At 40.7% G+C, this 21,463-nt stretch overlaps 2 protein-coding genes across 4 annotated transcripts in view; one reads left to right on the top strand and one right to left on the bottom strand.

Moving 5' to 3' along the window:
• The first annotated feature begins 110 nt into the window (after positions 1-110).
• LOC117538198 (cytochrome c oxidase assembly protein COX15 homolog) lies at positions 111-4,379 on the top strand. The gene is made up of 9 exons (XM_034203767.1): positions 111-420; positions 1,549-1,736; positions 1,831-1,953; positions 2,110-2,296; positions 2,500-2,667; positions 2,782-2,863; positions 3,092-3,246; positions 3,327-3,440; positions 3,536-4,379. Exons 1-9 carry the CDS (start codon positions 346-348, stop codon positions 3,665-3,667), a joined length of 1,224 nt encoding a protein of 407 aa, XP_034059658.1. The 5' UTR covers positions 111-345; the 3' UTR covers positions 3,668-4,379.
• The window catches only part of LOC117538199 (Kv channel-interacting protein 2-like), a 32,163-nt gene continuing 15,079 nt past the window's right edge, over positions 4,380-21,463 (bottom strand). The window contains exons 1-8 of one of the 3 annotated variants that reach the window (XM_034203770.1): positions 16,883-17,179; positions 8,788-8,912; positions 8,573-8,642; positions 8,084-8,154; positions 7,767-7,874; positions 7,128-7,232; positions 6,750-6,812; positions 4,380-6,460 (exon numbers count right to left, since the gene is read on the bottom strand). In XM_034203770.1, coding sequence (XP_034059661.1) covers positions 6,413-6,460; positions 6,750-6,812; positions 7,128-7,232; positions 7,767-7,874; positions 8,084-8,154; positions 8,573-8,642; positions 8,788-8,912; positions 16,883-17,006 — 714 coding nt within the window. In that variant the 5' untranslated portion in view covers positions 17,007-17,179 and the 3' untranslated portion in view covers positions 4,380-6,412. Of the gene's footprint in view, positions 6,461-6,749; positions 6,813-7,127; positions 7,233-7,766; positions 7,875-8,083; positions 8,155-8,572; positions 8,643-8,787; positions 8,913-10,121; positions 11,221-16,882; positions 17,180-21,463 lie in introns of those variants that run through there. The other 2 variants (XM_034203768.1, XM_034203769.1) reach the window with 2 other exon arrangements.

The following is a 21,463-nucleotide window of genomic DNA, read 5'->3' as shown; positions in this document are numbered from 1 at the left end:
TGCGATAGAGGGAAGAGCGTGGCCGCCCATGCGGGATACGCTAAGACACAAAACATGCACAAACGACCTCGTCCCGTCTCGAGATAATACAATTTATAAAATAATACAACATTCATTATTCTGATAAGTCTTTAAATGCTGTGTTTTAAGTCCATCAAAAGGGGAAACAAATGTTGTCCTCGCTAAATGTCTGTGACGTCATGAGGTTAAAGTTGAATTCGACTGTTAGGAAACCATTTATATACAGTGGAAACCAAACAGGTTGTGTAAAACCGGATACAGCTTTAACCCAGGTTTCATATTTTCTACATCACTTCAGGACCAGTTATTAGATAAAGCTCAAAGATGCTACTATCTTCACTACGGACAACCTTGTTCTACGGCTGCAGAAATGTTACCAAGGGATTTCAACATAGCACTGTGAGTATATAGCTAGCTCCTGATATAAACTAGAGAAGCATTAAAAGGTCAGACTGCACTGCAAGCAATTTACACTTATATCATATAATACGATACGGGAGACAGTTTCGAAAAGCGAGCCCATCAGCTAACACCTTTATGTTTCACTTTGCGTGGTTTTTAACGTGTATTAAAACAAGTTAGTGCATCCTACGTTACATGGGTGTTTGTACTCTTCAGCAGTTACGTCCGCAAACGTTATCAGTCAAATGAATAGATTTCACGGTTACGTTAACAACTTCCTATGATACCGACCTTACGTTCGCGTTTATGATAAACCAATATTATTAATTTCGTTATAACGTCAGGAATATAACTTCATTATTTAAATGTACAATAACTACATTTCCCTATCGACCAGAGACACTGAACCAAACCTGCAAATATTTTACAAATAAGTCGTCTCCTGGACATTTACTGAGTAAATGTATCATAGGAGAGGTTATAGGAGAAAGCAGGGTCATCTTGTGTGAAATGCTCAGATGAATGTAAACACCTGCATACTACCCACATCATGTGATTCTTGTTTTATTATTAATAAATAATCCATATTATGCAATCTCCACCGTTTGAGAAGAGTTTTAGTTAATACAAAATACGTTTTTTAAACTAAATTGTGAATTATATTTCTCAATGGACTGGCTTTGTATAACCACATGTTATGAAACCAACATTACCACATGTTATGAAACCAGCATTACCTAAGTACGGAAGAGGATTAGGGCCACATAACAAAAAAAATTGTGAGGATTTGAAAAAAATATTATTATTTTTTGGGAGAAAAAAGTTAGAATTCTGACTTTAATCTCAGAATTCTGACTTTTTTCTCAGAACAAAAAAACCTTTTTTTTTTGGGAGAAAAAAAGTCAGAATTCTGACTTTAATCTCAGAATTCTGACTTTTTTCTCAGAACAAAAAAATATAATATTTTTTTCAAATCCTCACAAAAAAATTTTGTATGTGGCCCTAATCCTCTTCCGTACCTAAGCCTTGGCCCAAGGTTGGAAGAAAACTTTGTTGAAGCTTTCATTGGGTTGTTGTTCATTTAGCAAGGTAAACATTTTTCTCTTTTTAAATGTACAATATCAGCGAAGTCCACAGCCTCGACAATGGCTTGTGAAGAGAGGTCAGAGCACCATCACTGTGGAGGCTGGGGCTTCCTCCGCCCGGGTAGCAGCTACTGTCCCCAGCGTGGCCACAAATCGCACAGTAGGTCGATGGTTAATCGGCTGCAGCGGGCTGGTGGTTGGGGCTATTGTCTTGGGTGGTGTCACAAGGTAAAGCGACGTTTGTTTGTTTATTACAGTCGTTCTCATATTCAAGTGGTGTTGATAGATTGTACTTACTGTATATGTACATTTGTTTCATCAGGCTAACAGAATCAGGACTTTCCATGGTTGACTGGCATCTGGTGAGAGAGATGAAACCACCTCAGGGGCAATTAGAGTGGGAGGCTGAGTTCTCAAAGTACCAACAGTTTCCCGAATTCAAAATGTAAGTCTCCAACCTTTCTGTTTACCATATCATGGCACACTTTTTAAACGCACCCCATCACGTAAATTAAAACACACGTTTGTAAGCGGCCTCATTTTTTATTAATTAATGCTGGTGCTTGAGGTGTCAGCTAAATGTGTCATTTTATTTCCACAGAATGAACCATGACATGACTCTGCCAGAGTTTAAGTTTATCTTCTACATGGAGTGGGGCCATCGTATGTGGGGGAGGCTGGTTGGACTTGCGTACATCCTCCCCACCGTTTACTTCTGGAAGAAAGGATACTTCACTCGCTCCATGAAGGGAAGAGTGCTTGGACTTTGTGGATTTGTCTTCTTCCAGGTAAGACTCAATACAACTGCGTTGATGGGAGACTATCTTAGAGAGTTCATCCTTTTTGTACCTCAGTGTTACTTTTTCGCACAACATTTTTACACTTTTATTTTTCAAGATAAGCTTTGTAGTGTCTGTAATCAAATTGTATGGATGTCAAAAAAAAACAACAACACATAAGTAACTGTCATTGTGTGTGTGTGTCCTCTCAGGGACTTCTGGGGTGGTACATGGTGAAAAGCGGTCTGGAGGAGAAGCCTGAGTCTCATGACATCCCGCGGGTCAGCCAGTATCGTCTGAGTGCTCATCTTGGTTCGGCCTTGTTGCTTTACTCCGCCAGTCTCTGGACAGGGCTCACTCTGCTGCTGCCTATACACAAGGTACAGAAGCAGTCTCCTGCATACAATTGTCCTATGATAATACCAAATATATTTTATTTCAGTCTGTGTGATCAAATTATTTGTTTATTATTGATGAATGCATCTTTCTCACAGATGGCAGAAACCAAAAACCTCACTCAGCTTAGGAGGTTTGCAAAGGGTACCGGTGGAATCGTCTTCCTTACGGCTCTTTCAGGTACTTTTTTGTATTTTGTGAATGCAACATCATACAAATATTCTTTTGAATGTACTTGTGATGCTTTACGTTTCTACCAAAACAGTGTTGGTAGTACAGTGCAATTTACTTTAGAACATGTTTAGAGAGTTAGTTAATACAAGAACATTAAAGTTGTAAATGTAATCTAATGTAGGATAGATGTATATGATTTCCATATATATTAATTTCACAAATGCTTGATTACAGGTGCTTTTGTTGCTGGTTTGGATGCTGGGCTGGTGTATAACTCCTTCCCTAAGATGGGAGAACGATGGATCCCAGATGATGTTCTGGCATTCTCTCCAATCCTCAAAAACTTTTTTGAAAATCCCACAACTGTGCAGTTCGACCACAGAATTTTGGTATATTATTTCTAAATGGAATTTGTTATCAGTATGAGGCATGTGGATGCAGGTTGTTGATTGCATATTGTGTTTTCTAGGCTATCTCGTCTTTGACGGCGATCACAGGCCTCTATCTGTTCTCAAGGAGGATGTTGTTGCCCAGGAGGGCTAAGATCGCCATCAACCTTCTCACAGCAATGGCCTATGGACAGGTAGGCTACCAGTTAGCTCAGAAACATGTAACCTCTGTTTTTAAATGTCTATTACTCCTCAGTTTAACTAAACTCTGTGTGTTTGTGCTCCTCAGGTCGCGCTCGGTATCAGCACCCTGTTACTCTATGTCCCCACTCCACTGGCAGCAATTCACCAGTCTGGCTCTGTGGCTCTTCTCTCACTGGCTATTTGGGTTCTGGCAGAGCTTCGCAAGATGCCCAAGTAAATGGTTCCTCCATGAGGGAAAAATGTAATCCCTAATAGCCACACTTCAAGACACTAAGAGCCAGCAGTGTCCTTGTCAACTTGAGGCCTTCACAGAGAAAAATGAAACATGGAAGCATTAAAAAAGTTTAATTCAACACTGGACTATTATGCATATCTCTCCTGTGGTGACCAACGTTTCATAACAGGGTTTTAAAAGCAGGGTGTTCTTGAAATGTTGTTGATCAAATATTACGAGAATACATCAAGGCCATCGGTGAGAAATCGAATGAACCACGAAGATGAAAACTTCATGTGATTTGTTTTGTGAGGATAGAAACAAAGCGATGCAAAAGCAAACAGATGTTCAGTTTCTTGTCAGCTTTAATGACAACAAGATTTCCATGAAGGATATGTATTTGTTTTGCAGGTTTTTTTGTTCATGTTCACAGTTTTAACAGAATGCCTTTAGACTGAATATGGTAACTAAGTGGTTGCTCACCTGTTGCCTTGTGTCTGGTCATAAATTGCCTATTAGTTTAATCAGATGTGGCTGTTGGGATTATATGTATAAATGTGTATATTTAAGTTATGAACCGTTTCTTCCTGACATCGTGATGCTGAATTATGAGGTATAACCTATGTAGATTTTGATTTGTTGCTTTGTACCATATGTCAACAAATATAAGGATAAATGCACTATCCTATTTGAATAAAATTCAAACTCAACTCTATTTTGCATAGTAACTGTGATTTTTATTGTCTCTGTACAAAATATACACATTTTGGATACTTTATGCAACCGGTTGAGGCTAGCTAACTAGACAGTCAGTACAACGGGTTAGTAGGTTCTCATTGTTCTAGACACAGTACATGCGGGTATAGACTGGTTTTACTTGTGGTCTGGAATAAAATCTTAAAACGATTGGCAAGGAACAATCAGAGTCAAACCACTTTAACCCCAGATGAAAACAAATGAAGAACAGAAAAAAAGAAAATTGCAGGGCTGGAAGTGCATATTGTCATCAGGGCCATAGTGCTCCCTGTCACTGCTCTGAGAAGATTGCGAGGTTGAATGGGTGGAAAAGTGCTGATAAGGGGTGGACATTATTGCTACTCCATGTCAGTCTCTCTGCATTTTAAGGAAATAACCAATTAATTCAACGTTTGAGGGCCTCTTTCTTACACCCTGATAGATAGACAGTATTTCTGGTGGTTGCAAATTATTCACATGCCTTTCTAATAAAGTGTCAGTTAACAACTCTCAACTACACTTGATTTTGGGTAATGTGCAGGAAAATCACATGGACATTTTACCCAATTACATGTCTTTATATCTGCTTGCCCCTTGTCATATTGACAATACAGCATCTTCACCCACTGGTGGGCCTTTTGTCTTTATTTAAAGTAGCTTTATAAACGTCTGTAATTTATATTTGGTCTCTTTGGTGTAACAGAGAGAGGGAGAATAGAGAATGACGGGTAGGGGAACTATGTTTTTAAGTCTCTCACTAACAGCACGCACACACATACTATGCCTCTTTGAAATTGAATGAGCCTAATTTAATGCAACGGGGGTTTTGAATATTTTTTAAGTGGTAGAACCTGCTACAGCCACACAACATTTCTGATTACAAGAGGTTCACAAGTACAATCTGCAATCTAATAATTCCCCTTTGATGTAAAGAAAGATTTGTACGACTGTGGTATGCCTTTCCTTTGTCAAAGGAGGCTGGGATGATAAAAACAGCTTGTTGAGTATAGTGTAACCCCCACATTGTACTGCCTAATATCACAGCAATGGGAATGCTAGAAAATGTACAACAGTCAATCGACACCTACAGCTAGAACTGTAATAGTTTGGAAGGCTTGGGAACTATTCTACTAGAATCCCATGAATGGAGGTTGGTGTTGCCCCTTTACATGAGAAAAATGGGTGACATCTCTTTCTGTTACATATGCACACACATGTACACAAAGGGTGAGGCACCTGTGAATGACTAAGAACAGCAGACAGACAAGCAGACTTTGGAGTATCTCTGTAAATAGATAATTGAATATTAGTGACATCATCATGCGATATTGTAATCAGTTCCTCGTGGAAAACAACACGATTGAACCTCCATCTGTAAAACCAAAATGCTTGGATCTCAAATGTGTCAGTTGTTTCCTCAAGAAGTGTCTTTCACTCTTTCGTCCACAAGATGGCGGCAGATTCATTTCTATATTCATGGCCGGTGGAGTCTTGCGGCTCCAGGGAGATTTTACCAACATGCACGGAGGCAGGATCGGATTCACAAATCCAAATCTCAGCCACCACAGGGAAATAGGAATAGTGATCTTAGATCAAGGTTTGGAGGCAACTTGCGCCCTCTGAGTTCAGCCAGCACATGCTGCGATAGATCCTCCATCAGTAGTAATACATAACAGTTCAAACAAAACAGGTGTGTGCCAGTGCCTGTGATCCCACTGCTGTCCTTCTTACTCTGTGCCTCCGGGGTAAAACTAAGGTTCTGCATGATGATGGAAGTCACGAAAACTCCATTGTTGCTGGGCAAATGTCCCGGGGTCAGGGTAGAGGGAGACAGTCTCTCGGTGTCCTCAGGACTCACAGCTCTCAACAGACACACAAGCACAAGCTTGCAAGTCAGAAAAAGGCCACACATACTCACACATTCACAAATTCTCTTCGTCTCTTTTTAATCCCAAATCCTCTCATCCACACACATACTCCCCTCCCTGGTGCCAGGGACTCTGATCCAGGTTCCTAGATGACGTTGTCAAACAGCTGCATGGACTGCATTATGCTCTCATCCTAGAAAGAGACAAGGGGTTTGGAAAAGGTGTTATTGCTCATTATGTGTAATCCAAATGATTCACATTAAGGTTAGTAAAAAATAAAAACACCAACCGCAGCACCTCTAAAGCCCACTAATCAACATGTTATGTCACATTCTTTATAGAGAGTTAAATATTTCGTTATGCTAAACTAAGCTAATTGGCTCAAAGCTTTAGCTACACATGTAACACACATGAAAAAGTAGTCAATATCAGTAAATGTTATACTGTTCCTTCAGGATTTAAAATCCACTTTTTCATCCCACCTTTTTGCATGACTCTATGAACTCTTCTATGGTGACCACGCCGTCTTTATTCCGGTCCATTTTCTGAAAAATAAATAAAACAGGAAAACATTTATTCACTGAAAAACAGTAATTCAATAATTGTGTCTATTTAAAGAATAACCCTTTGAGATGTACCATCTGGTTTTCAAGGGGGCCCTCAACGTTGATAATACAATATAAGCACAAGAAAGTAAAAAAAAAAAAAATAGCAATGAAAATAAGTGAGGAATTGTTAAAAAAAGAAAATATCAAATGAATGATCAAATAATTACACAATCAGGAGTTTTTTTCTTCCAATCCTCTAACAGAGACTGTTATCAAGAATCAGTATATTGTCTATCAGTAATAGATATAGACCTGGAAGAAGCTCTCCACATGTTCTCGTGGAACATCGTCCTGCATGGAGGGGTATGTGTACTTCCCCATCATGTCATAGATGGACCTCATGATGTCCAACATCTCCTAGACAGAACAAGGACAGGACAAAAGAGCGAAAATATTATTGAAAATGTAGAATTAGTTAGAAAACATCAGTTTGCTGTGGTCAGGTTTATTATTTTAGAAGTATAGAGGTCATGAGTCCGAGAGCATAGTTTTTATTTCGTCTTGTTTGATTACAAAATGATTAACTTGCATTGAGTATATTACACAATGTTCATTTGATTTGAATGTAGTTTAATATGGTTAAATATGACATCTGTGACAAATTCCGCTTATATAATGGTTATTTATAGCCATAAATACCACAGGGAATGATTGTCATACTGAGGCAAAGTTCTACATTTCAAATATATAAGCTGATGTATTCAGGGATCAAAATCTGAACAGACAATGTCAATTCCCACAAAAAATGAAATAATAATATAGTAATATCGTACTTCCACATATCCCGGCAGAACACCAAGGACATAGTCATTCGTATGTCTCTCGCCTCCTCTTCCAACCCCACCCTAAACCTCCACCTGCCTCTGCCCCACAAACAGCCACTGTGTTTACCTCTTTGGTGATGCAGCCATCTTTGTTAAGGTCATAGAGGTTAAACGCCCAGTTTAACCGGTCATTTATGGTCCCTCTCAGGATAATAGACAGGCCAAATACAAAGTCCTGAAAAGATTGCAAATCATTTACTGCTTTGTTTAGGCATCACTTCAATCTTGATACAGTAAATACAGTCAAATCAGAGCACTAATCTCTGTAGGCAGGCATTAAAAGGAAAACATATTTGTGATGACACAGCAGTGGTGGCAAACTTCACCGGAGCACACATTTGTTGTTATTTCTAAAAAGGAAACCGATATAAAAATAGAGCTCACCTCGAAACTAATAGAGCCGTTCTTGTTAGTGTCGAAAGCTTCAAACAGGAAATGTGCATACATACTTGAATCTGCAAAGGTAGAGACTTACAATAACCTCCGTGCCCTCAAAACATGAAGAAAAGTCTTTCAACAGTATTAGCAGCCAGCTAAATATAGCCAAGATATAAGAATAATTTCAAATACAACTGGAGGCGAGTGGTTAACATTTCATCAACCAAAATATCATTAAAAATTGCTTTGCCTCCTAGCAGTGCATGGACTATGGTTCAGCACTGCAGAGTACATTTATAATGAGTTAATTATGTTCATTTCATCATGAAAATGTAAAATTCATTGTGTACTCTGCGGAATCAAATACATTGTGTTATTTGCATTTTTACCTGAAGTCTATGAAATAAATGAAGATGGAGAGAATGGTGAAAATTAAAGTAGTATGGACACAGTTGTAGATCTTCAGGTTTAGCAGTAGGGGGTTTGACAACTCACCTCCCTGTGGAAAGAACTGGGAATAAATTGTCTTAAAGTTCTCCTCATTCACCACACCACATGGACACTCCTGGGAAAGAAATGTAAATAAGGAAAATTAGTTCTCTGCTAGCAAATTAAGGATGACATGGTAACTTTGGATCTGACAAGGCTTATACTGCTATCAACTCCCATAATGATGTAATAGAAGCAGTCTCTTTTCCAGCCAGACCTACATTTTTGAAGCCCCTGTAGAGGACTTGCAGCTCTTTTTTGGTGAACTTAGTCTGCTCCTGAAGCTTGTCCATGCTTTCAGGGCGATGACACACAGTGGATAACTCAAAATCATCTTCCACGCTGTCTGTGTGAGGGAGAGACCAGAGTTAGTTATCATCACTACACCCACAACAACATCCAGCAGCCATGATCCGGCAAACATATTTTAATGAAGTCATCAAACTGAAATTGAGTTTGTCATCCAAGTCTTATACAAAGAGCATACCAACATCCTTCATTGACAACAATGTTAGTCGTATTGTATTACGTCACTGTATCAAATAAAGAGTTAATGCAATTTTCTACATACAATTGTGACAACTACGTCAAGCGTTTTCCACACATCACTGTTCCAGGATATAATACTATAGTAATGCGTATATAAAAAGTCTACATTTCTCAAGTTCAAATTTCACTAAAGATACCTTAATCAAAACAACAATAAAGTGGCCTTGTGAGACAGCATCTTTTGGTTAAAATGTATTCAGTGTTTCTTGTGATTGTTTCTCTAAATGACTTAGGATTCAGCCTTTAAGGAGCCAAATTACTTACAGAGATCTCATGTCCAAAAGAAACAGACACGGTTAGATCAGCTTGTTTTTTCTGAAAATGTAATATCTAGAAGTGGCTCTGAATGTTCAATGTCTAAAATCCTTCATCAAGTTAAAATATTCAGTTAAACGTAAAAGAACTGCATTGAAAAAATGTGTCTTGAAACTAAATACAAAGTCGATAAATGACTTATAGACATTAACAATGTTAATGCATGCTTAAAGGGGCCAGAACACCAGAATCGTTACCCTGTTAAGAATTACGTTTATTTCTGGGTTTTAAAATGTTGGAAACCTTTGTGAAAATGTATGTACACAATTTAAAGAAACACACAACATAGGTAAAGTAGTTTATAGACAATTTAATGTCACCTATTGAACTTGTGAGAGAAAGTGAGAGAAGAGGATTAACAGGAACAAAAGAGGTGTTTCAAAAGGCATGGAGACACATCCATTCACAGATATATCTAATTTCATCTGTTAAAAATAACTGTCAGTAACCACACCGCACACTCACACACACACATTGCCCAAAGGAACACACGCTTCAAATCCTAAACATTCAAAAAGGGGTCTGACCCATTAGCAGCAACGAGGTCAGACAGCGTGTGCTCTGACTGTTTCCCAGGCTGCGTGTACACAACTTCCTCTACATAAGCGTCTGAATGAATCTTCTGAGTTGAATAAAGAGTCCAGATACAAGGAAGGAACTGGAGATGTATAGAGAGTGAAGGAGCACTTGCTTTGACTGATAGAAGGGGCAGCCTCGGGCTTGCAGCATGGCAGCAGCTTGAGGAATCGCTGCTTTATGGTTTTTTTGCTTTGGCTGGTGGAAGGATTACCTGTAATCACCAACCATAGCACAAAGGTTAGACACATGCACCACACGCAATTTTCAAAATCAAATTCTTTTTTCACACACACATGCCTGTAAAAACCAAATAAACACTCCATGCGTTGGACAGATGCAACAACAGACTGATTCATGCTGTTTATTCAAATGGGTGATTGCCTGTTGACCTGGATCAGCGATGAGAGACCGTGAGTACCTCTTCAAACAGAGATATTATCACACAACAGCAGCACAGCCGACCCCTGGGAACACACAGCGTCCCTGATCAGACTGGCTCATACGTCAATGTTACATTCAGAAAAACTGTGACAAAAAAAGCCCATGCGTCAGTCTGATTAATTCACAATCGACTTAAAGACTTAATTTCACTTGATAGTAGAATATAATTTGCCAGACAGATGTACTGCACAAAGCCTCCACCAGAGACAATCACACCTGTCACCACTGAGCAGTTCACCTCAAAGCGAGCAAACCTCATAATTAAGGCATGTCTAACCGAGGAAGTAAAACACATTTGCAAATATGAACCTGTGTACTTACACAGGTTCAGTCCTCTCACCCCATTTAGAAGAACGCCAGTGATCTGAGGGATGAAGGCCATGAAGGGGTGAAAAACAATACACCTTCACCGACTCTGTGTTGTTTTTCCCTGTTGTCTCTGCACCTCAGGGACTGTGGCCCTCCTGACCTGTGGCTCTGGACTCATTTGGAGCCAAAACGGCAGAACACATGATTGCCAGATAAATACATCCAGCCGCCAAGCACTGGCTCAGCCCTCTGCCTCGAGGTCTCTTTGAGTGTTAATAGATGATTTTTTTCCACATGGACCCGACATCTGCCAATTAAACCGGAAATCATATTGCCTGACCATCTGCCGAAGTTAAAAAATGAATCGGAGTAAATCTTTAAAATAAAGTAAATCTTTAATTATGTCTGATGGCAAGTAATCACATTGTATTTCTGATCGGTGGATGATGTAGCAAATGCTGCTACTACTACTGAATAGACTAATCTACTAAATGAACCACAACAAATAGGTTTGTATCAATTGCTGTTCAAAACCTCAAGAACTTCCATTCTTAAATCAACATGGATAAGAAATCCAAGTAGTCAGAACAACAGAAATTACTCTCTTACTCTTATGTACCCCTAAAAAAAAAACAAGCCCCTTTGCTCCCCAGGCTTTACATGAGGGAACAAGCTCCCCAATAATATCAGGAAAGATGCAGTTGCAGACCGAAAACCTACCTTTTCTTCCGAACAATAAAAACATTTCTCAATAGGCTGGCACTTAAAATGGTTATTTAGAGCTAATGTTCGTGCAGGATTCTTTGTAGTTTGTAACTTCATTGTTAATTGCATTACATGTACTGTAAGTCACTTTGGATAAATGTGTCAGCTAAATCAAATAGTACAACAGTAATGTCATACTTTATTCTACAATATCATAACAGCAGGTGAAAATCACATGATATGACTAAAAGCTGTGACCTCAGGGTGAGAGTGTTTAGTCAGCTTTTTTAACTATATACACTATGAATGGTTTATGTATAGTTTGTAGGTACATTTATTACATAAATAACATCATATTACATTTCATTAAATGTTTTTTAAGTATACATATGAATTGTAACTAGCAACTGTGATTGAGCTAATTACCGCTGGTGTTTTATTTTATTTATTTAGTTTTCTAGCCCCTCATGCTATAATCATGTGTATTTTCTCCATTCCTGTTCATGTGTCTTCTCGCAATTATCACTGGCCCCGTGTATCTCCTAATCGCTATAACCGGCCTGCTCTCGTCTATCCCACATGCTCCACTGAGATCCAACATCTAGTTTCAGGTGGCCTGTGGAACTGACAGTCAGCTGTTCCTAAGGCTGACTTCATCTCTGGCTACGCCTCCCTGCAGTCTCTGGATTTCCTTGCTCTCACATCCACCCCAGCAGCTCTCTCCACAGCATATTCCTTCACCCATACACCCAGACCCACTGGCAGAGGAGGTGGCACTGGTCTCCTGCTCTCTCCCAAATGGAGCTTTTCCCTCTTCAAGCTACCTAACTTCACTCCTTCCACCTTTGAATTCCATGCCGTCACAGTAACCCATCCTATACAATTAACCATTGTTGTTCTCTACCATCCACCAGGCGCCTTGGGAGACTTCTTGGAGGAATTAGATAATCTCCTCTCACACATCCCTGAAACTGGCCCTCCCGCTGTACTTCTCGGAGACTTCAACCTCCAGACAGGGAAGATAGACGAACTAACATCTCTGTTAACCGCCTTTGCTTTCTCACTGTCTCCATCCCCACCAACTCATAAAGCTGGCAATGTCCTTGATCTCATATTCTCAAGGAACTGCGCTACTTCTAACCTCTCTGTAAACCCGCTCCACATATCCGATCACTTCTTCATTTCATTCTCTCTACCCCTTTCCAAACATAACAAACTAATCTCTTCTCATCCTGCACCTGTCCACCGTAACCTTCGTTCCCTCTCCCCCTCTACCTTTGCCTCATCGGTGCTCTCAGCCCTCCCTTCATCTGACTCGTTCCAACTCCTGCCTCCAAACTCTGCTGCAGAAACTCTCCTCTCTACTCTCTCATCCTCTCTGGACTCTCTCTGTCCACTCACATCTCGGCAGGCTCGTCAGTCCCCTCCTGCTCCCTGGCTAAATGACGCACTGCGTGCTAATAGAACCATCCTTAGGGCTGCAGAGCGGAAACGGTGGAAATCCAAACACCGTGACGACCTCTTAACCTATCAGGCTCTCCTCTCCTCTTTCTCTGCTTCGATCTCTCAGGCAAAAAGCACTTTCTTTCAAGATAAGATCCAATCTTCCTATTCCAATCCCAAAAAACTATTTTCCATCTTCTCCACCCTCTTGGACCCTCCCAAAGCCCCTCCCCCCTCCTCACTTCTGTCAAGCGACTTTGTTAACCACTTTGAAAAAAAGGTTGATGATATTCGCTCTTCTTTTTCTGACTCACCTTTACTCACCGCTGGGTCACCAGACACTCCTTTCACCCACACACTGACCTCCTTTTCCCCTCTCTCTCAAAGTGAGGTTCTTACCCTCATTACCTTTGCCCGCCCTACCACCTGTCATCTGGACCCTATCCCTTCAAACCTCCTTCAGACTATCGCTCCTGATATTCTACCGTTTCTCACCCATTTCATCAACACTTCTCTAACTTCTGGTCACTTTCCAAATAGTCTTAAGGAGGCAAGAGTAAACTCTCTCCTAAAGAAACCCACTCTCAACCCGTCTGATGTTATAAACTACAGGCCTGTCTCTCTCCTCCCGTTCCTGTCTAAAACACTTGAACGCACTGTCTTTAAACAACTCTCCTGTTATCTCCATCAGAACAACCTTCTGGATCCGCACCAGTCTGGTTTCAAGGCAGGTCACTCCACAGAAACTGCCCTCCTTGCTGTCACTGAGGAACTGCACACTGCTAAAGCAGCCTCCCTCTCCTCTGTCATCATCCTTTTTGACCTGTCTGCTGCATTCAACACGGTGAACCATCAGATCCTCCTTCACACTCTCCAAGAACTTGGAGTTTCAGGCTCTGCACTTTCCCTCCTCACCTCATACCTCAAAGACCGTACCTACAGGGTAACTTGGAGAGGGTCCGAGTCCGACCCTTGTCCATTAACTACAGGGGTCCCCTCCTCTTCTCCCTGTACACAAACTCGCTCGGATCAGTCATTAGCCCGCATGGTTTTTCATACCACTGCTACGCTGACGACACCCAATTAATTCTGTCCTTTCCCCGCTCAGAGACCCAGGTCGTCGCACGCATCTCTGCTTGTCTAGCAGACATCTCTCAGTGGATGTCTGCTCATCACCTCAAGCTCAACCTTGACAAGACTGAACTGCTTTTCCTTCCAGGAAAAGATTGTCCCACTCTTGACCTGACAATCAACATCGGCACCTCTGTTGTTTCTCCGACTCAGACTGCAAGGAATCTGGGTGTGATCCTAGATAACAAACTGTCCTTCACTGCAAACATCGCTGCTACAACCCGTTGCTGCAGATACACGCTTTACAACATCAGGAGGATACGTCCCCAGCTGACCCAGAAAGCCACGCAGGTTCTGGTCCAGGCTCTCGTCACCTCACGCCTAGACTACTGCAACTCCCTCCTGGCTGGTCTACCTGCATGTGCCATCCGACCTCTGCAGCTCATCCAGAATGCAGCGGCTCGTCTGGTCTTCAACCTTCCTACATTTTCCCACACCACTCAGCTCCTCCGCTCACTTCACTGGCTTCCGGTAACTGCTAGAATCCACTTCAAGACACTGGTACTTGCATACCATGCTGCGAATGGATCTGGCCCTTCCTACATCCAGGACATGGTTAAACTGTACATCCCAGCGTGTGCACTACGCTCTGCATTAGCCAAACAGCTCGCTGCACCCGCACTGCGAAGGGGACTCAAGTTCCCATCAGCAAAAACACGTGGGTTTGCTATCCTGGCTCCAAAATGGTGGAATGAGCTCCCCATTGACATCAGGACAGCAGAAAGCCTGCACATCTTCCGGCGCAGACTGAAAACTCATCTCTTTCGACTCCACTTCAAGCGATATAATTACTAACAAATAATTAATAACAAAGCACTTATATACTAATAAAGGACTGGCTTATCTATAGCCAGTTGAGTAGCATTTGAAATGTTTGGCTCTATGAAACCTGATGTACTTATATGATTCTGTTTTCTTCAAGGTTGTGTCTTCCTGGTCGAATGTACTTATTGTAAGTCGCTTTGGATAAAAGCGTCAGCTAAATGTAAATGAGTATAGTATTTGCAATATTCCAGTTTGCAAGATATAGTTGAGTAGCAAACACAAATAGTCAAAATAAAACTACTATACACAACATTTACTGAAATAATACATGTGCTTGCAACCAGTGCTTGAGGCATATCTAACAGAGAGTACATGTAACAGACGCAGAATGAAGTTTTAAAGCAACCTTCATAACACTGTTTATTATTGTGCTACAGATTCAGCTCGTCTCCAGGTGTGAGTAAACTAAATGTAATTTGTACTGATTGTTCCGAAGGCCTGCACAGTGAAAAAAGTATAAATCATTTTCGCTTCCTTTCTTCTACATGAAACACAGAGCTTGTTTTAGGACTGAGGCACCTTTCCTCCCCCCTTGTCTCAAAGTCCTCTCTCCATCTCCTCTGTTTCTATCTCTGTAGCTTTGCTCTTGCTGCTGAGGAAATTCCTTGATTTTTGTTTTTGAGTAAATCTGCTGTATCTGTCTTGGCCAAGTTTGTCTTCAGAGAGATATGTTTGTTCTCAGAGGGATTAACCTGATTTTAACGTACAAAGGCACAGCGCCTTAAGGCCCCCTATATATTATAAATATTGCCCCAAAAACATCTTCGTAAACATCTACTAGCATCTATCTGAGAAACACAACCTGTATTTATTCTATTTCACAACTGTTTTAAAGCATAGTATCAAATTAGAAGTCAGAGAGATTACTTATGATGTTGTATCTTGTACTCACAGAACAATGTTGTTGAAAGCAGTCTTTTGTGAAAACTAGTTGGTTACTGGGCTCATTACATTATAGAATTAACATATGATTCATTTATTGGAATCCTTTGAAGTCAACATTGTTTTTTGAGTGGAACTAACAATGAGACCACAAATCCTTTCATTTTTGCCAGAGTAGTCCAAGAATTGTTTTTGCATATTCTTCATGAGTCAGGGGGAAAAGCAATTTGCCATGATCATCAGCTGTTGTACAGCGTAAAGATATTCTTCCCCAGCGCGTCCTGTAGTCAGTGTGCAATTAGAGTTCAATAGTTTTCAGCAGGGTACACTCACAAACCATCACAACTCAGGAAATAAGAAAAACATATCTATTTTTAGCTTGATGGAAAACAATTTATTTGCAACATCCAGTCATTTTTAAAAGAGCTCTGTTTCATAGTGACACTGAAACTACTATCAACTAAAGTGAGGCAGCATAGTGTTACAGTGATACTGTACTGTAGATCCAACAATGAACCATCAGCAGTAATGTCTAGGTCCTCCTGAGATCTAGTGATAAGTGAAGTAGTACTGCAATTTAAACGTTTTAATATATTTAGAACTGATGGACTTCCTGTTGGTTTGGTTTGTTGTCTATGTCTCTGTGGTTACTGTTTTTTTTAATGAGGCCTGGGACCTGTAACTTATATTTATCTCCTCCCACTTTTCCTATAGCTGCAGTGCATCTCTTCAGTATTTCACTTTCATACATTAGGGAGAAAAATAAAAGCATGCCTGAAAATCAGTGCAGCATAGATAAATATAACCCCTCATATGCCTCCAATCTTCTCCACCCTACCTGGTTTGACACTAATGACATCATACGTGTTATCCTTCAGACTTTAAAAAGCTCCCTCCTTAGACACATTATGCTAAGTTGAGTAAGTTAGAAAGAAACACACCATACGTACTTCAGTACACAAACACACACATAAACGCACACACACAAATGAAAGGTATGTGAACAAATGAGGCCAATCTATTCTAAGTTTGACACTTAAGCAAAAACACATGTAGACACACCCTTTCCAGCTGTGTCTTTTCCTAACATCCCAAATTCATTTTTTTGCGTCCTCACTCGCTAACCGTTTCCCTTACCTTCTGTGGAAAGGTCGATAAGCCCCAGAAAGTGCATTAATTTGAGGGAGCTGCAGACCACCAGGAGGATGCCCACTGTCTGCAGCCCCTCCACCTCCCACTGTTCTTGGAAGAACAGATGCATCCTTTGCCCTTCCTCTTTTTCTGTTTCTGGCAACAAAAAATCTTTCTCTTGCCCCGGGGCAACCACTTCCCCCCCCCTCAGCTCCAACCAGGAATGCACCGTCTTCGTCTCTTCAGTCTGTCCTCTCAGTCTGTCCTCCCAGTCTATCCTCTCAGTCTCCCTCTATATGCCGGTACTCCTCCATCCTGTCTCAGGCACGGCTCCCCGCCCGCTTTCTTCACTGAAGGTAGATTGTTATTCTCCTCGTTTCTTCATGGAGAACAGTAAGTGCGTGGCAGCAGGACTGTCGGCTTGCTGCCCCCCCCCCCCCCCGCCGCCTCCGAGGCTGTCACAGGCTGTGTTACTTACAGGTGTTTCAAGTTCGGACAATTCACTGTGTGTGTCCTGGCAGGTTGGCGGCAATTGTTTTCTGACTGTCTCTGCTTTTCCAGCCACTAACTACCAAACTCTCTCTACACTCTGCCTGTCCTCCCTCTCCCTCTCTTTTTTTTGTGCCTTACCTCCGTCACTCTCCTCCTGCTGTGTCCCTCCCCATGTTTAATTGGGTCAGTGATGGGACTGGGTGCAGGGGAGGGAGAGGGGAAAAGAAGATGGATGGAAAAAGATTGAACCCTTGTGGGTTGGGAGGGGTAACAGAGAGGGTCGACATCCAAAAGACAGATGAGAACAATGAGTTGGGAGTGGGAGGAGAGACGGGGAAGGGAGGGGCAAAGTAGAAGGGGTGATAACAGCAACAGGGGTTTAGAAGGGACCGTATCCAAAAACAATTGATTTAAAAGATGTCGCCCAGGCAAAATTAAGATCAAAATTAAGAGAAGCACAAGAAGAAGCAAAGACTGACTAACATGATGGAGACTGTGATGACGGAGAACGAAGCATCTGACCCAGCGGCTACTGTGGACAAACTCACAGATGTGGCAATGTCCCTAGAGTGTAAAGCAGACACACATGCACACAGCCTGCAGGGAAAATCTGGCTATAACATGTATTCCATATATGCAATCCAGTGCAGTGGGGAATAGTTCAGTGTGAATGGGATACATTGATGCCACATCTGGCACACTGACGTCCTACCACCGTCAGACTCTCTCTGAATATTTGGAACAGAAAGCAAACAAATATTTTAACGGGATGGAAGCATGGTTATGCATTTTGGTTTTCATGTAGATGTTTCTAGACTCCCCATTACGATTCAACATACTTGACGTGGGGTCACGTGTATGAATGATTTTTACCTTTTAACCTTTCAAAATATTGCAGCTGGAAATCAATAGCATTTCTTTAAATAAACATAAATCATTTTAAGACGTGACCAAAATGAATGTTTTCATTGTAAGGTTCAGTCATTAGGTCATGGTGGGCAGCAGATTGCACTTTTTAATCCAAAAGGAAAACCTACCCATAAAATGATTATAATGAGTTTTATTGCAGTGAAGTACACAGATTTTAAATTCCGGATAAAGAGAACATTAAGCAGATTTCCTCAGCTGAGGTACCACATTTGCTATTGTCCTCCTAAAAAAAACACAAATTAGAAAAATACCACGATTTTGTTGAGTTTTGATTATGTTAAGGAACAAAAAAACATGGTTCCAATGAAGGAAAGAGTATGGTGTGTGTTCAAAATCAGATTAGGTTAAGCTTTTGGGAGTAAATGAGTAGAGAACAAATGTCAGACATTTCGTTAAGTCATCAAACCACCCAACCTCGGACCTCTCCGGACTTATATGATCTACAAAATCTCATAAATGAGATTTTTTTTCTCTAAATGGACAGGTGTGAAATTGACGGTTCTAAAGATCTTTGACTCTTAAACATAAACATATGTCATTTGAGGGAATTTGCTGATGCTCATGTTTATCATGTCCTCTTAATTTAAGCAGAAACCTATCTGTTAGTGCTATAGCCAAATTTAAGGAAGAGATTCCACCAATACTTAACTCGATAGCATGTCTGCATGTAAGGGAGGAAACTTATACAAAATGTACACCACCCCAAATTGATCATGTTGTTGATAGTTCTACAGATGCGCTGCGAATAAAATTAGGCTCTGTTGCTCCTTTGAAAAAGAAGAAAATAAAACAACATAGATTAGCTCCATGGCATAATGCCGAAACCCGCAAAATAAAGCAAAAGTCGAGACAACTTGAAAGGATATGGCGTTCCACTAAACTTGAAGAATCTCGTTTAATTTGGCATATTACTCTCAATGAATATAAGAAAGCACTGCGTAAAGCGAGAGCAGCCTACTACTCTTCATTAATAGATGAGAATAAGAATAATGCAAGATTTATTTTCAGCACTGTAGCCAGGCTGACAGAGAGCCGATTGAGCCTTCTATTCCCATAGCACTCAGTAGTAATGATTTTATATGCTTTTTTAATGATACAATTGTTACTCTTAGAAACAAAATGAATGACCTCTTGCCTTTGACCAGTATAGTGTTATCAACAGCTCCCGGAAACGTAAGTTCTAATATTACACTAGATAGTAAACTAGAATGCTTTTCAGCCATAAACCTTGAACAATTAAATTCAATGATTCTCTCTTCTAAACCATCAACGTGCATGTTAGACCCAATTCCAACTAAGCTGTTGAAGGAAGTTTCCATTAATTAGCACTTCTTTATTAAATATTATGAATATGTCTTTATTATCAGGCTATGTTCCACAATCATTCAAAGTAGCAGTGATAAAACCGCTTCTTAAAAAGCACAACCTCGATCCAGAGGTTTTAGCCAACTATAGACCTATTTCTAATCTTCCGTTCCTCTCAAAAATTCTTGAGAAAGCAGTTGCAAAACAGCTGTGAGATTACTTAAAAAACAATGATTTACTTGAAGATTTTCAGTCTGGCTTTAGAACACATCATAGCACAGAGACAGCTCTGGTTAAAGTCACAAATTACATTCTAATAGCCTCAGACAAGGGACTTGTCTCTATTCTTGTTTTGCTCGATCTCAGTGCTGCATTTGATACTATCGACCATGATATCCTATTGCAAAGACTAGAGCACTTAGTTGGCATACAGGGAACTGCTTTAGGCTGGTTTAGGTCCTATCTATCTGAACGCTCTCAGTTTGTACGTGTCAACGATGAATCTTCCACGCAAACCAAAGTTAGCCATGGAGTGCCACAGGGCTCAGTGCTCGGACCTATTTTGTTCACATTATATATGCTTCCGTTAGGCAATATTATAAGGAATCATTCTGTACATTTTCATTGTTATGCGGATGATACTCAACTATATTTATCAATCAAGCCTGATGAAATTAATCATCTAAATAAAATTCAAGACTGCCTCAAGGACTTAAAAACATGGATGACCTTACATTTTTTGATTGTTATTGTACTTGGCCCGAAGAACCTACGAAACAAATTATCTAAAGATATACTAACTATGGATGGCATTAATTTGGCCTCCAGTGAGACTGTAAGGAATCTTGGTGTTATATTTGATCAGGATTTATCCTTTAACGCCCACATAAAATCAATTTCAAGGACCGCCTACTTCCATCTACGTAACATTGCAAAAATCAGGCATATCTTGCCTCAAAACGATGCAGAGAAACTAGTCCATGCATTTGTTACTTCAAGGCTGGATTATTGTAACTCCTTATTATCAGGGTGTACCAAGAAGTCAGTCAAGTCGCTTCAGCTGATTCAAAATGCTGCAGCTCGTGTACTAACCAGAGTTAGGAAAAGGGACCACATTACTCCTGTTCTGGCTGCCTTACACTGGCTCCCTATAGAACACAGGATAGAATTTAAAATTCTTCTTCTCGCCTACAAAGCCCTTAATGGGCAGGCGCCATCTTACCTTAAAGAACTCATTATACCCTACTGTCCTACTAGGGCATTGCGTTCCAAGAATGCAGGGTTGTTGGTTGTTCCTAGAGTCTCTAAAAGTACAATGGGAGCCAGAGCCTTTTCTTATCAAGCTCCACATTTGTGGAATCAGCTTCCAGTTTATGTTCGGGCGGCAGACATCCTATACGTTTTTAAGAGTGCGCTTAAGACCTTCCTTTTTGATAAAGCTTATAGTTAGGGCTGATTATATTCAGCCCCTGGTTTTGCTGATAGGCTTAGTTTGTCGGGGGACATCTTACTTCTTCCTTCTCTCTGTCTATACTTGTGTACTCTCATGTTCCGATTAACCCAGCTTCCCCAAATGTCTTTCTTTTTGGTGTCTATATACGCCGGGATCCGGAGTCATGGATGATCCTGCGGTCCTGTGTCCTGGATCGCGAGCCCTGGATCTTGAGTCGTGGCTGTGGTCCTGGATCATAGGTCCTGGATGGATATCCTCGTGGATTCATCTTCCTATTATACACACATGCATTTCCAAACATTTGGACTACCTATGTTGCAAATGTATTATCTTTTCAATGTACACACGGCATCTATTGCACGTCTGTCCGTCCTGGGAGAGGGATCCCTCCTCTATTGCTCTCCCTG

The sequence above is a fragment of the Gymnodraco acuticeps genome, unplaced genomic scaffold (assembly GCF_902827175.1).
Source record: "Gymnodraco acuticeps unplaced genomic scaffold, fGymAcu1.1, whole genome shotgun sequence".
NCBI lineage: Eukaryota > Metazoa > Chordata > Actinopteri > Perciformes > Bathydraconidae > Gymnodraco > Gymnodraco acuticeps.
This window is presented reverse-complemented; position numbering and strand designations above follow the sequence as displayed.